The sequence below is a fragment of the Scophthalmus maximus genome, chromosome 11, assembly GCF_022379125.1.
Source record: "Scophthalmus maximus strain ysfricsl-2021 chromosome 11, ASM2237912v1, whole genome shotgun sequence".
Classification (NCBI taxonomy): domain Eukaryota; kingdom Metazoa; phylum Chordata; class Actinopteri; order Pleuronectiformes; family Scophthalmidae; genus Scophthalmus; species Scophthalmus maximus.
In genome coordinates, this window is record NC_061525.1 from 11,458,275 (window position 1) to 11,473,872 (window position 15,598).

The following is a 15,598-nucleotide window of genomic DNA, read 5'->3' on the forward strand; positions in this document are numbered from 1 at the left end:
AGTTAAATTAAATGTTTCTCCATAATCCAGTGAGAAGTCCTCCAATGGGCCAAGATAATCATACTCGTTTGTAACTGTTTCAAGAAGGAGTAGCAGAAAGGAAAAAGGGTTCCACTCATTTCAAGATAACGTCACCTGATTGGTAAAAAAGAAATCCTTGCAACAGGTTGATTGACATGGAAATAAATGATATTATCTCCTACCACTGGCAGATTTTCCTCCGTTTGTGTAGATTAGTACGGCCATTTAATTTTTTGCTATGCTTCCCTGTCAGATCTTTCATTATCTCTCTTCTTCTCGTTCCCAGGTTTGAAATCCGAAACGGCAACAGTCTGCGTTTGTTCCGTGTGAAAGAGCAGGATGAAGGGACATACACCTGCACATCTGAGAACAGTGTGGGCAAGACAGAGGCCTCGGCCATGTTGCAGGTCCACGGTAGGAAACACATCATGCATTCTGTACACAACACACATGCACACGTGACAACATAGAAAAGCTCATTGCTGTTCCCTGTCCAATGCTCTGTTTTTTTATCAGTGTGTCTTTGTGAGTCCCCGTCCAGCGACGCTGCCAGGAGCTTATACTAACCCATATGGATTATACCATTTGACAGATGTTTGGGAGATGTGTGCTTTAACTCCCTGCCAGAGAGCAGTCCCAGTATTAATAAGACATGACTCCCTCCCTCTCTCTTCCTGTCTCTTTATCACTCTCCTCTTGCCACCTCGCTCTCTCTGCCCTTTTTTTTGTATCACTACACAATGTGTGTGTGTGTGTGTGTGTGTTGGTGTGTGTCTTGGTTGAAATTGTCTCAGATGACTTCATCCACTAATGCTTTTATCCGTGCAAATGAAATCCTAACTGAGCAGTTATTCATTCACTCTGCTTCTTGTTCATTTTTTCCCCCCATTTTCCTTGCTATTACCTTTTTTTTTTGTTTTTTTGGAGCTCAGCGTTTCATCCATCTCATTAATTTTCCATCTCCCTCCATCGTGTTTCAAACCCTATCATCATTCCAGTTGGCCCGTTCCGTAAGTTAACTTTCCATTTAATTTTTCTCAACAAAAAAAAAAGACATTTATGTTATGCGCACTCATTTTGAGGTAAAAAAAATACTCTTTTCTCGATGGTATTTATTATGGTCTTTAAACCATCAATCTAATGGTGTAAGTAAGTAAGTCTCCATTGGTATATTAGTATGTTGACAAGGTGCCTGTTGCTGCAGTCTGTCACCCTCAGACATAGTGACTTAATGTATACCAGATTAAGTTCTCCTATCAAACAAACATCTGCTGCGTGAATCGTGTGACACCATGTAAATCCCTCTCATTCGTCGCTGCAGTTGTTTAAACTGCAGAAGAAAGACTTTTGATTACAATTCAGTAAAAGTCTTCACTTTTAAATAAGGACATGGTTTTGTGACCTCAAGTTGCATCACTGAACATTTTACCGTAAATTATTATTGCATTGTTATACTGTTGATTTTTTGATATACTACTATTGTTAATCATTTTGATGTATCCTCACATGATATAACACAGTGAACAATAATATAGCTTTATTATTAAAGGAGCACAGATTTCCAACAGATTTCCTAAATGTGTCACTAAACCATGACAACCGACAATCAGTTATTTGTACACACAATTTGGTAGAAAAAGATAAGGGGGTTCCCTGGTGCTGCATATGTAAGGGGGCCAGATTTCTTTGCTGCACTGCTAAATAAAAGGGACAACATGTACAATAACAGTTACGTACATCAAGAGAGCTCACACACCTCACAGGGGGGTGTTGAACAATCAAACAAACATGAAACAGCAGATAACCAGTAGATCAAACACAAAGTCCATACAGAATGAAAACCCTTCCCTCTCGGCTTTAGGCACCTTTTTTAATCATATTGTCTCCAGTGGGGGAAAAAAAAGAAAAACAAATATGTTGCTTGCTATGTTGATAGATACTGATCAACTGTTAATACAGACTATATCATCTGATCAAATTGTAGTACAAATGATAAAATAATAGAGTAACCACCAGGGGCCACAAAAAGGTTCCCTAAAGATGACCTGAGAGCTTCTTAAAATTACACATGAGATCAGTCTAATACTACCCCCCCCATAAAAAAAACAAGTCTGTGAGACTAACACAAGACCACACGCAACACAAACAGATTTTGTTGAAAGACATTACAGCATTATGAAGTAAACAACATTCAAAAAAATATCATCAAAACACTCTGATGTTGATGAAAGTGTGAAACATCTTCAGCGTTTGGGAACACGCTCGCCGTGAGAATATCAAGAAGGGACACAGATGACTCAGTTTTCCTGCGTGTCGAGCGTGCTCTCAACAGTCGTGAGACTGTGTGTGCGTGTGTGCGTGTGTGCGTCTGTGCGTGTGATTTGTTGAGACTATGAATCCAGGCCGGGTTAGGTCCTCATCCGACGGGAAATGTGAGCCAATTATTGAGAGGGGCGGTAGGAGGCAGTGGTCAATGTAAATGTGCGAAGGATGTGACCTGACCTGAGCTCGAAATTACCAGCTCTGCCCAGACCTTTCCCAAAATAACTGAGTAAATGTCATTAGAACGGCCCTGCCCTCTGCTGCGATGATTTGTTTCTTTAAAGGATACAGAGGTGATGTCCCTCATTAGAGATGAAAGGTGCGACAAAACTGTAATAATAGATCAAAAAGCTAAGGAGGTTAAAGGAACAACCCCTTAAATCTTGCCAGGTAGAAACTAATGGATGCTTTATCAATTCAGTGTCAAAACCATGTGGTGGGAAGTAACTAAGGGAAGTACAGTACAGGTACAGGTTTGACGTGTTTGCACTTTACTCTAGTATCCCTTTTATTCTCTTACTCCGCTACAAGTCAGAATACTGGCTTTTGTCTGACAGCTTTATTCAGCAGCTGTTGTTACTAGTTTCTGATGGGCTGAAGCTTTAGGTCGTGTCAATAGTCCTATAGGATGCAGAGATACCACCAAAAAGGCATTTTTCAGTTACGCATGATGTCATTTTCAGACTTCATTGTGACCTCTTCGTGATGTCAATATAATAAGATATCATTCGATGGGGAATCTTTTTCCGATGTGTATTTCGGACCATATTTTCGTTCACCTTGACCTTCGACAAGGGATATAAATAACCGTTCTAGGCTTGATTCCCCTGAACATTTTTTCATTGTTTTATTGGTAATTTTACTAAAGGAGATTTCTTCCTAAATTTAAATTAGGTGATTTAACAATTGAAAGAGAGAATTGATCAATCCAGAATTTGACATGTTTTCATTCTTCGACTGCCTACTGACCCTTTTTTCCCCTTTTACAGTTCCACCTCAGATTGCATCAAAGCCCCGGGACCAGATTACCACCCAAGGAAGGAGCATCACCTTCCAATGCGGCACCACAGGAAACCCCCCACCTGCCATCTTCTGGCAGAAAGAGGGCAGCCAGGTAAGTGTCTGGGGCAGGGAACAATACGTTCTCCTAATGGTGAATACTGCTGCAACAGAGACATCCAGTAGTCAGTAGTCATCAGTTTCTGTTATACCACTTTCACACCAGAATGACAGTGTAGACCCGGGTTTTTTAAACACGGGTCGACCCGCGTTTAATCGGCAATTGGCCTCTTTCACACTGTGAGCAGACCAGGGTCTGACGGTCGTGTAGTGGCAGGTGGCGACCATAGGTGGCGGTAGAGAGCGGAGCGCGCCGTAAAACAGAAGAAGAGGAAGAAGAAGAAGAAGAAGAAGAAGAAGAGTGTAGTAAACAACAGAAAGCATGGTCGCCGGTGAGCCGGTGGTCAACGTCACCTTAGATCTTGTACTTGTCACTCTTTCAAAGTTTACAAACTCAGCGCAGTGTTACAAGCCGAGCCTGGTCCTTTAAGCAAGTGGCACTATGGGGTTTGAAGTGTGTGTGTGTGTATGAGAGAAGAAGAAGAAGCTTGGCGCTGCACGCTGTGGTTGTCTACGTAGCTGCAGCCACAGTGAGAACGGGCTCCGCACATCGTCCATGTTAGCGACAGTTTATGGCCACGGTGTAATGAGAGACCGCCCGATGAGGCCGTGTGTGTCCGCCGAAGGGTTGAAATAAAGTGCCCCGATCTAAACCTCATCGATGATCTTGATTGTGTCAGTTGTTACCACCAACGAGCCAGAGCTAGGCTAAGCGAGCTAGCTACACGCGAGGTGTCTTTACTACAGCTGGAGGAGTCGAGCCTTCGTTGCCTCCGTCATCGCGCAAATTAGCGGGTTCACCCGAGTGTGACGTTCACATCAGGGCCGATCGGAGGTGAAGCCGATTATTACCCGGGTCTATTGTAGAGTCATTTGACCCGGGGCTGAATGCCGATCAAACGTTTTCACACTGAAGAACACGCCAGGTGTTAGCGGCTTTAGTGAGTCACGGAGTCCATGTGAATACATTTGCTTCCTAACAAGCTGTAGGTTGTTTGTTTGTGTGCTTATGGGGATTTTTAAAATTCAATCCTTACCATATTGTATTGTGCTTCAGAACAATTAGCAGTTTTTCACATCTTCGTTTTAAACGTGAGAGTGATTCACCGCAGCATGAGCCCTTTTTTTCCTGATTTAACCCTACTGCGGTGAGGTTGCCCAAACTCGACTAAACACTTTTTTTCCAAGTGAAACTGATGAGAAATGAACAAGAGATTTGCATTTGGCTCAGAGATATGAGTAGATATACAAAGTGTCGCAAGGCATTGCGGTAATGCGTTGGAGAGAAATGTTTCTCCTGCTTGCGCCTAGGGTGTAAGAGAACAGTGACGGGAGGAGTGATGAAGAGAGACGGGAGGGGCGGCAGGAAGTACACCAGGTGTGCAAGCTGCATCTGTAGGGCAAACCTGCAGACAAACACTGTCCTTCCATATTGTACCCAACTATAAATACCCTGTTGCGCAACAGCAGCTGGGACCGCTGAGTTGGAGGAGCAGCTTCAGATGTTTTGGGGAGATTGTCAGACAGCGAACAGGAAGTTCAGCTGCAGGTCTTGTGAATAAGCTCCTGTCCGCAGGATGGTTGAGGCATTCCTTGGCTGTTTGTGGAGCTTTTTGCTGTATTTGGCGGATTATCTGCAGCCTTATAACCTTGGTCCCTCCACTGACGTCTAAGCCTCTTAGAGGAATGAAATGGATGGCTGAATGGATTGATGTGTATCCCTTCCCCCTAGTTCACATCCATCTCGCTTACAGAAAAAACAGAATGGGAAAGCTTTCTGTGAGTGGGCATCATCCAAACACAGTGTTTGTCTCATGGTCCACTTTGAGGTCCGGACTGAAATCTCTGAAAACAACTATTGAATGAATTGGCACAGACAGTTATGGTTCCCATGATGATGCGAAGGTTGAATGTTGTCATTTATTATTCTGTTAAATGAGTGAAATGTCTGGACATCTACCCGATGGGTCCTGAAACTTGGTACACACTCAGGTTTCAGTTTGTCCAGTACTTAACCTTTTGTGTAGTGCCAACCAGCAAATGTTCCAGTAGCTGATAACTAAACATAGAGAAATTGGTAGACATTATACTAGCATCAGCCTTAGTATTATCGCTGTGAACATGGTAGCATGCTAAGGTGAGCATGTAGCTCAATACAACCTTACCGAGCTACTTGAATTTGTGTAGAAGTCGATGGGCTTTGCCTTATATCAACATGTAAATGAAGCATTTAGTCAATGAATCCATTTGTTGACCCCCATTTTGATGAACAATTAATCATCTGCCAGCTTCTCAGAAAATAACATTTAGCAAAAGAAAAAGAAATGATAAGCAGATTAATCAATAATGAAAATTTAATTAGCTGTAGCCTCAACAACAAAAGGAATTTTGCAAATTGATTGATCTCTCAAGTCAATCAAGCAAAAACATATGTTGCCTCCATCTTCTCAAATGTAGAGATTTTGCCTTTGCTTATTGTGTTTTTGATTGACAAAACACACAGTTTGAAGAAACCAACATGCATATTGGGAATTTTACAAAAACAGTTTAAAAATTGGGTATTTTTTTTACTAATTTGTAGACAAAATAATACATAAAAATGAACCAGGAACTCAAACTATTTCAGAGAAGTCATCTCCAGATCAACTTTCAACGAAACAAATATTGCAGCATAATATTGTTCTTCTGTGTGTGTGTTTGTGTGTTTAGATGTTGCTGTTCCCCGGCCAGCCGCCGTCACAGTCTGGTCGTTACTCTGTGTCCATGAGCGGAGAGCTGACGATCACTGACGTCCACCCCGACGACTCTGGTTTCTACATCTGTCAGGCCATCAGTGTAGCAGGAAGTGTGTTGACCAAGGCGCTGCTGGAGGTGGAAGGAGGTGAGACGGCCGTTTAAATTGTTGGGTTTGAACCTTGGGGAGGTTTATTCTTTAGAAGGTGCGCAGCAATTAAGCCCATAAAGACCAAGAAAGAACATCATTAGAGACCCCATGCTGGATGCGCAATGAGTTTCAAGTTTAATGTTCTTTTTCAGGCAGCTTGTAATCACCAGATATAAGCTTTTTTGGGGGGGTTTGCTTTTTATGCAGCCTAATTTGTTCTGCCCATTAAGAATCTAAATATTTTGCACTCTATACCATCCAAATATGTTTTTCTCTACCTTTCTCCATTGTTTAGCCAATCAGAAGAGAGATGACCAACCTAACATAATGTACTGCCTTACACTTTCCTCTAACCGCCAGGCCCCTCAGGTCGTGTTCCGCCGATCATTCGCCAAGGTCCGTCCAATCAGACTGTGTCTCGGGGTGAGACCGCACAGCTGCACTGCCGTGTAATCGGAGGACCATCAGTCAAGATTTCATGGGAGAAAGATGGAGAGAGTCTTCAGGGAAATAAACCAAGACTGACCTTGATGGAGAATGGCACTTTGCAAATCACAGACTTAGAGGTGTGTGAGTGGGTTTGCGCAGAGTCAGTGTCATTTATTGGAAAAAAAAAGAGTTTTGAAAGGTGTTTGCTTTTAAACTGAATGAAAAACAGACTGTGACTCATGGAAATTACAAAAAACTGAAGAGAATACTGTAAACAGTACTGTTTGAGCTCTGACCTGCTTTTACTTTCGCAGCCCACACGGCGACATATTTTTCCCATTCCCTTCATGAATTCAGTTTTGGCTTTTAAAATTAAGGTGAGACAGCGTTTCAGAGACAGATCTCTCTGAGGAAGTGCATATCTCTCCGGCAGAATGATGTGCTCATGCGGTGTGTAATTGTAATGTTAATGAAGGTGCTTGTTTGTAAATGCTAATGTGTTCTACTTTGATGGAAGAGCAGTCAGCGGCCTCTTTGTGCTCCGAGTGCAAGCAGGGTGGCGCAAAAGAAGCATCATTTTCGATAATTGACTGGTGATAGACGACAATTTGTTTGAACGTGTTTTAATGAAATGTACTGCCCAGACTTTGCTTATCCACTTTCTCTCTCGTCTCATCCTGTTTCTCAGCAGTGGTGCACAGAAAACTTGGAGCATTAAGATATGCTCCAGTGCACCACTGAGGCGGGGGAAATCTGCCATGCCAATGTGCTCAATGGAACAGAAGACGTGCATTAGTGTGGCATCAAGGGGATGACAAGGGGCGAGAAAAAAAGGGGGAAATGGAGATGACGAGTGAGGGACTAAAAATATTTACCCCGCCGATGCCCCAATCCACCCATCAATATTTAAGCAGTTGTTGGAGTCATTTAGGGAAATTCACCTGTCCACACGCTGAGCTGTCTGTCAGCCAGAGGTCAACACTGCGGTTGATGATCTCATATGGTCTGATGATGGTTCAGCAGACTGGCTCTCATCCAGGACAAGGCTGGGGCAAACACCACGAGTGTCAGTGAAGCATGCAAGCGTATACAGTTCATAATATAAACAGGAGAGCAGTTCTTTAAACTGCTATAGTAAATATCTTTATTCTGGAAAATAACAATATATGTATTTATGTGTACCAGTTATAAGGAAAATACAGTGATTCATTTGTACACTAATACACAAGTACAAAAGGCCATTTGAGCATGCAAAAATGTGAAATTTACCTTCAGGCAAGTAAATCAAAAACATATGGGGAATTATGTTTCCAATAATAAATAAGTAATGAATTAATATTGGATGTTAATTGATCTTTTCCTTCTTTGAAATTCTTATTTTCCCACTATTTGGTACTAAAAGTAAAAGTCTTTCCAGGAAAGAAGCTGGTTGAAGGGAAGCTTACAATTAACTACACTTATATATCATTAATTTAGTTATTCTATAATTTTAGTCAATATTCTTCTACATTAATCTTGTGACTATAGCTGCCAAATAAATCTAAAGTTCGATAAGTAAAAAAAAATAATTTTGCTCTAGACATTCTTGACCTGAAAACTATTTCAGTCACAGATCCAAAAACATCTATGGAAAATTAAAAACTCTTTGCAAATGTTGTCTGCTGTTTGACAGGACACGGACTCTGGGATGTACATGTGCATGGTGTCCAGCGTGACAGGGGAGACGAGCTGGAGTGGGATGTTGACCGTCAGAGGTACCGACACCAAAACACTCCAAACTCTGTCTCTCTTACACTACACCTGATGCACTCAAGAAGCTACACACTCATGTGAAAAAAGTTCTTAATATGAGCCTGTGACCATAACAGAACAAAACCCACTCTCATTTTAACAGTGGTCCATTGTTGAATTCAAACTGTTTTTCCTGTTTCTGGAACAGAAGATGGATTCTCTCCAGGATCTAGAGTTTCTGAGTTCATCCAGCTCCCAGGGCCTCCGCAGAAGCCCGTGGTGACGGAGGTGACCAAAAACACTGTCACGCTCACCTGGCAGTCCAACCCACACGAAGGCGGTGCCGCTGTCACCTCCTACATCATCGAAGCGTTCAGGTACAAACAATCTTCTCTCTGCAGCATATTATAAAATGTTGACATTTCCTCAATATGATAGCTTGGATAAATCAGTCCACTGCCTTTTTAATGTCAGAAATGGAATTAGAAAAACAGTGTTAATGACTATAGTAAAATGGTGATATTAATAATGAGCTTTATTTAAACAGCACCTTTTCTAACAAGGTTACAAGGTACTGTGCAAGTTAAAACAATAAGATTAAAAACAAAAATACATTATGAGAAAAAATAAAACCAAACAATAAGAATTTAAAAAATGATAATGGAAGTAATGATTCATTAAAGCACAAGGTTTTCAAAGTATTAGGTAGGTTATTAAGTCAGATAGGACCTCAAATTATGAACACGACTATATGAGGTCAAAAGGTCACCAATGTAAAAAAAACAACATTAAAAGCTTTTGAAGCGCACACAGTCTTTACTTAACTTTCCACCCCCGGTGAAGGTCTCGCCATCTCGCTCTGTTTATGTTTGTTAGTATTCAGACTGTAATGAAGTCTTCTTCATTTACAGTCATTAAGAGTTTGTAAATGACTCATCTCCACCTGAGGGAGAAACCGCTCTGTTAAGAGACGTCCTGAAATGAAACCGTGACGATCTCTGCATCAGTATTTAGCTGCGGCATCCCGAGGAGAGCCACCGCAGCTCTAACGACCAACCAGGGGCTTTAGCGGGACGGACAGTGAGTGAAAGAGAAGACAATTACTGCAGCGGTCAGCCCGGCAGCGCGACAACTCTGTCCTGTCCCGGGGCAATGGAAGGAGGGGAGCGTAGTGGGGACTTGGAGAGAGTTCACTCATTACAGAGGCAGTAGAGAGCGTACAGACCGAGTGTACTGACAGAAACACACAAACGTTCAGTTGGCTCTGTGTGGAAAGAAAAGCTCAGAGCGGGAGACTTGCATGCACAGCTGATGACTAAGATCCACTCGCTCGCTGTTGCACGCTCCACCACCAGCAAATTGCTGGCAAATATTTGTTTTCAGGCTTCAGCAGCAACAAAGAAAGAAAGTTGAAACCAATTTTGTTTCTCTTATAGTACCCCCTCTTGTATACATACATATTAATACTTATGTTTCTGTTTTTTATGCAAAATGGAAGTTTAATGTAAAAATTATTGAAACGCATCCAGGGCAGCTTCCACCCCGAACCCATTCGAAGCTTTTCCAAAAGCCGGATGAATCGATTTAAATGGCAAAAGGGATTCTCCAGAGAACACTAGGTGAGAAAGGTTGCCTGGGAGAAAAAATTGATGATAGAAAAATGCTGTGGCCTGCTCGTTGTAATTACCTTGCCATTTTCTCTTCCACTGAGTTTAGGAAAATGTTTAATTGTGCTCAAGTTGTTTGATTGTCACAGTTGCTGCACAGCACCAGGCTGCTGTATCCTCACCGGACCCATTAAGAGGCCGTTGTTTTAACGCTCGCTGCATTAAAATGAAGGAATAAAATTTATCATGGATTGTCCACCAACTAGGAGTGGCCACGCGTTTTGTAGATGCACACTATCTTATGAATCCTACAAACAAGTTTTTTTTTTTATTCATTAGCAAATAGATATGTTGAAAGTATGTAGGCCTACGTATAACTAAAATAAATTTGAGAACTGTATGTGCCAAAAGTAATGCTGAAACAATTAGTTCATTTGGCAAATAGTCAATTGGCAGCTATTTTTGGTGTTCAGCTTGCTGGTTTTCTTCCTCTTCTGTTTTTCATATCATTTAAACTTGCCATGAAAAGGTGACATATTTCAGCCTGCACTCTTGGTTGTCACGTTGTGCTGTGGAAGATTGTGATTGCATGTTCTCACCAAAACACAATTAACTGAGAAAACAAACTGCAGTGCAAAACTTTTGTCTAGTAATAACACAAACAGTGTTCATATGTACTTATTACAATAACTCATTGTTCTTGCTAGCAATCGATTTTCTAAGATTGTAATCCTTTCTATCAATGCCAAAAACCTTTTCTCTGACTCCTCCACTGCTGTCGAATCCGTTCATCCATCTGTGTTATCGGTTCAACAGCTGTGAGCCAACAGTTGTGATCAAGCCTATTACCTTGTTATCTCAAAATGACATGATAATGAAGCAGTCAAGATTTCAGGAGTGGAAAACCGCAAACACCTTCCGGATAAATGTCACGACCTTCAAGTGTGACACCATCATCTAACCTTCCCCAAATCCACCAACGATTAAGTCGTGATGGAGTTCATTTGGTAAAATCGAAAGGAAACAGACGAACTGCGTAGAAATATTTACATAGTCTTGTTTCCTACAATAATATGCCACTTGTCTCCTGCAGCCAATCGGTGGGCAGCACCTGGCAAACAGTGGCAGACCACGTGTGGCAGGAGCGACACACAGTTATCGGACTCTTCCCCAACACTGTCTATCTCTTTATTGTCCGAGCGGTAAACTCTTATGGCCTCAGTGACCCCAGCCCCATCTCCGAGGCTGTCAGGACGCAGGGTGAGTTACATGAGCGAAAATCATCCTCATCTTTTGTATTATATGATATAATGTACAATCTTGATTTCACTTTCTATTTCTAAGTTACAGCACAAGATGTAGGCGATGTGCTACATTATTTAGAAAAACTCAGTGTGCATGTGCAGTCTCACAGGTTGTTGCTTCCTCAGAGTGATGCTTCTCTACTCTGAGAAATGTTGAACTCCGTTTTTGCTGAATAGCTTCAATTCAGTTGTTTTTGTTTGCCTGGACTGAATGGATGTCTTTGTTGTTTCAGATGGGAGTCCCACAGAACAAGGTGTGGACCACAGACAGGTGCAGAGAGATTTAGGGGAGGTGTCTGTCTACCTGCAGAAGCCTGCGGTTCTCTCTCCCACCAGTGCCAGGATTTCCTGGACTGTGAGTTGAATACTTGGATGATGAAAGTTCTACTTTTCGAAGTTGGCTGGCAGCGTGTGGAGGACATGCTTATCTCCAAACATTAACTTCAAAACTCCTCCAAACACGACTTGACACAAACAGATTAAGTTGAGGTGCAAAGTACAGAAGTTTCCTTCTTTGATTACTGATGAGAATATTAAATGTTTCTCCATTTTTTTTTGTCTTGCCAACATCTATCAGGTCGCCCGTCAGTCTCGGTATGTTCAGGGTTACCGGGTTTTTTACCGGACTATCGGCAACTCCTGGTTGGTCCAGGATGTGGAGGCCACGTCTGACCATAGTACCGTCCTAGAAGATCTGCACAGCAGTACAGAGTACGAGGTCAAGATACGCCCTTACTTCAATGAGCTCCAGGGACATGACAGCCTCATGGTTCTGCTGCGAACCCCCGAGGAAGGTAAGAAATATTTTTCAATTACCAAAAGCTCACAGCAACACTCCTTTGGGAATAAAGTACTCAGACTAGAGTACAGACAGAAGTTAACTAGAGAAAGCTGAGGCTGAAAAGTTTTCTATTTTCGAGGCTTACTGGACAAGTTAAGTGTTTGTGGACAAAGGAAGTAAAAGTGGGTAATGCATAATTTTCTTTCCGATAATAAATGAATAATAAATGAATATTTATTCAGAGTTAATTAAAAGATTTCCCACTTTCTCTAAAATTAGACCCAAACCACATCATTAGTCCGGGGAATGTCTTGGAAATTATCCCTAGATCGGGAATCTGTAAAACAGAGCATTATCATAACAGGGAAATCTTCTAATAATAATACTAATACTAAAATACCTTTTTTTTCTTTCTCTGTATCCAGTTTTAAGTGCTCCTCCACAGGCTGTATCAGTGGTGCAGCTCATCAACAGCTCCAGTATCAGCGTGTCCTGGGTGCCCCCACCTCATAATATTCAGAGTGGCATCATTCGAGAGTACAAGGTGAGATGCAGCTACAGCATCAGCACATGACTACACCTGACTGTCTCTTTTCTGATTTGTATTCCTTTCTTTAAAACCAGCGACGCAGCCGTCAACTGAATAACAGAACAAACAAATTGTTTTTCTCGTCCCTGATCTTTGTATTTTTACAGTCATTACACAGTGTTGTTCAAATAAGTTGTTCCAATACTTGTTATTTTATTGCCTCTTATCCTCTGACATTCTGTCATCAGAGTCTCAGCTGAACACAAACCGTGCCCGTCATCTGTTTGCTCTGTGAAAAAAACACTCTCTGTCTCTTAGCATAAGCACAACACTGATTACTAATCATCAGGCACTGAATTGGAACTTGCAGTTCTATTGTTTTGATTTAGTTTTCCCATCTGTGTCTGCGTGTCCACAGTTATAAGAAAACAGCAAAAGTCTGATCACGAACATCCAGATTCAGTATGTGGCAGCTTGTCGGCCCACGGCGAGGATCACACTTAATCCACTTAAACATTAAATTTGCTGAGAACTGCAACACAGGGTTTTCTTCAAGCCTTTAAAGGGCTCAATGTAAAACTATTCACGTATTCCAGGTATCAGAGGTTACATTTCCATTACAGCGTCACAGCTTCCACTCATTTTCTGTCGCTCCAATTCGTTTAATTGACAATTGACAGCACTAAACTGATCTTTTAATTCATTTATCAAGTAAACAAACAAAATGAGCAGATTATTTTCAACCTTAGAAATATGACTCCTAGCTCTTACTATGAACATTAGTCACTATTTTTGACATCTTATGAATATCAGTAACATGGGCATGGTTTGATGTGAGTAAGGTGTTAAAAAAACATTACATAATGGTGTTGCTACTTCTCCTGAAGAAATATTTCCTCACAGAAACACAGAAACTGTGATGCCTAAAGGCACCTACTGTACATTTGCCACATCAGGATTTTCAATCTGCCTTCAAGCTGTCATTTCATTTACATGTCATTTTCTTTCATCTCTGTTGTGTGTTTGCTGCAAACTTGTCCCACCAGATGAAGCTTTAAGGCCCCAAAAATTAAAAACACCCAGTCTGTTTTTTAAATAATAACAGGCCACATCTTACCACAGGGTTGGCAGGATACATTTACGTCTTTACGTGTTTACATGATTTAAAACTCAAACAGTAACCCTGTTTATCTGGTCTCGATCAGGTCTGGTGTCTGGGCAGTGACGTGGATCAAGAGAATCAGATAAACCGGACAGTGGATGGAGCGGTCCTGTCCATCCTGCTGACAGGGCTGCTGCCCGACGTCCACTACTCTGTCATGGTGGCTGCTGTCACCAGCCTGGGTGTGGGCGCTCAAAGCCCGTCTGTCAGCCTGCTTCTCAGTGAGTCACTGAAACTGTTACAGTCACTACGGACAGAGATATACGACAAGATGTGCTCGCCGCCGGCTCAGTGCACCACAGGTGGAACCTGTATGTGACTGTTGATCGTAAAGGAGTTTACAACCCAGGCGTTGTCAGCGTGTGAAAACCATTAAGATAGACATTTGTGGGATAGACAGGAGGATCAGGATCTTCTGCTTTTAACTTGTCAGTAGTGAAGCCAGTTATCCAGACTAACTCATAGATTTCTTTCTACCATTTGGCTGCAATGTGTATTTTTTCTTTCAGCTTACCCACTGGACAAGGCGTCAATGCCGGTGAAGAAAGGTGGTCATCTCAGCATATCAGAGCAGATCACAAGCGTAGTGCGCCAGCCGGCCTTCATCGCAGGACTGGGCGTGGCCGCCTGGTTGGTGCTGACGGGCTTCAGTGGTTGGCTGTACTGTCGCCACCGCAGGAGGAAGCAGCTGGGACACTACACCACGTCCTTCGCATACACACCGGCAGGTGAGTGGGAAAAGACGCTTTGTCTTTCAAAGCATTAAATGGAATGTTTTACTTTACTCAGTTGTCAGGGCTGTTCCATAAAGGATGAAGTGTAAAAAAAGAGATTAAAATGACATGACCTAGGAGGATTTTCAGAGACCCCCACATCTTAAAAGAGAGAGGTTAATCTTTGGCAGTTGTACAGTAAGACATCAGATTTCATTTTCAACTAAGAGACAAAGTTCCTAATAGACCAATGGGGCCATCTCCAGCATCGATGAATGTTTTATCATTTTAGTAAGTATTTGCAAAGCAGTGGGTGCACTATCATCACATATTCCATTAATTAAAATGTATTTAATCCCACAGGGTAGTTTTAATGTCAGGAATAAAGGAAAACACTGATATCACACTGAAGCATATAACAAGAAACCACTACATACAGTTCATTTTAGAATATGCACTTTGGCACACAAGCACGTAAACATATCAGCTGTTTTCTTACTTTGAGAGATGAATTATTCATCGTCAGAAATACTAAATGCACTGTCCAAGCCCTCAAGAAATACATTTGAAATGAGATTTCCCCCTTAATATTTCACAGTGACTACTGTTGTCTTACCCGTGACTAAAGATTGTATTATTTCCTATTGTAGTATGGATTCTATTATCACCATTAAAATTGAAATGTTATAGATCTCTAAATACAGTTGTAGAAGCACAAACAGTTCTATTGACTAATTTAATGTCTGCATGTTTATTTGTTGCAGGCATATTGTGTAATATTGATTACACTCTTCTGGGGATAAACTTAATTTGGAAAGACGCATTTATCAATACAAGATGTATTTATCTTCCAGCGAATCTTCTGAAAACAATTTTCAAACAGAAGATTGATCCTTTTTCCTCCTGTAAAACATGATTTATAACTGAATTACTTTTCTTCTTTTAGTCGGCTTTGCTCACAGTGAAGGATCTGGAATCATAAACAGAGGGTAAAGA

The 15,598-nt window shown here is 41.5% G+C and overlaps 1 protein-coding gene across 3 annotated transcripts in view; it reads left to right on the top strand.

Moving 5' to 3' along the window:
• zgc:77784 (uncharacterized protein LOC402947 homolog) overlaps nt 1–15,598 on the top strand; it is a 39,493-nt gene that overhangs the window by 17,984 nt on the left and 5,911 nt on the right. For all 3 annotated transcript variants that reach the window (XM_047335795.1, XM_047335794.1, XM_035623608.2), the window contains exons 6-18: nt 308–435; nt 3,333–3,457; nt 6,172–6,343; nt 6,707–6,912; nt 8,448–8,529; nt 8,715–8,883; nt 11,207–11,373; nt 11,651–11,772; nt 11,995–12,211; nt 12,624–12,742; nt 13,933–14,110; nt 14,399–14,617; nt 15,549–15,591. In XM_047335795.1, the coding sequence (XP_047191751.1) occupies nt 308–435; nt 3,333–3,457; nt 6,172–6,343; nt 6,707–6,912; nt 8,448–8,529; nt 8,715–8,883; nt 11,207–11,373; nt 11,651–11,772; nt 11,995–12,211; nt 12,624–12,742; nt 13,933–14,110; nt 14,399–14,617; nt 15,549–15,591 (1,947 nt within the window). The remainder of the gene's footprint in view (nt 1–307; nt 436–3,332; nt 3,458–6,171; nt 6,344–6,706; nt 6,913–8,447; nt 8,530–8,714; nt 8,884–11,206; nt 11,374–11,650; nt 11,773–11,994; nt 12,212–12,623; nt 12,743–13,932; nt 14,111–14,398; nt 14,618–15,548; nt 15,592–15,598) is intronic.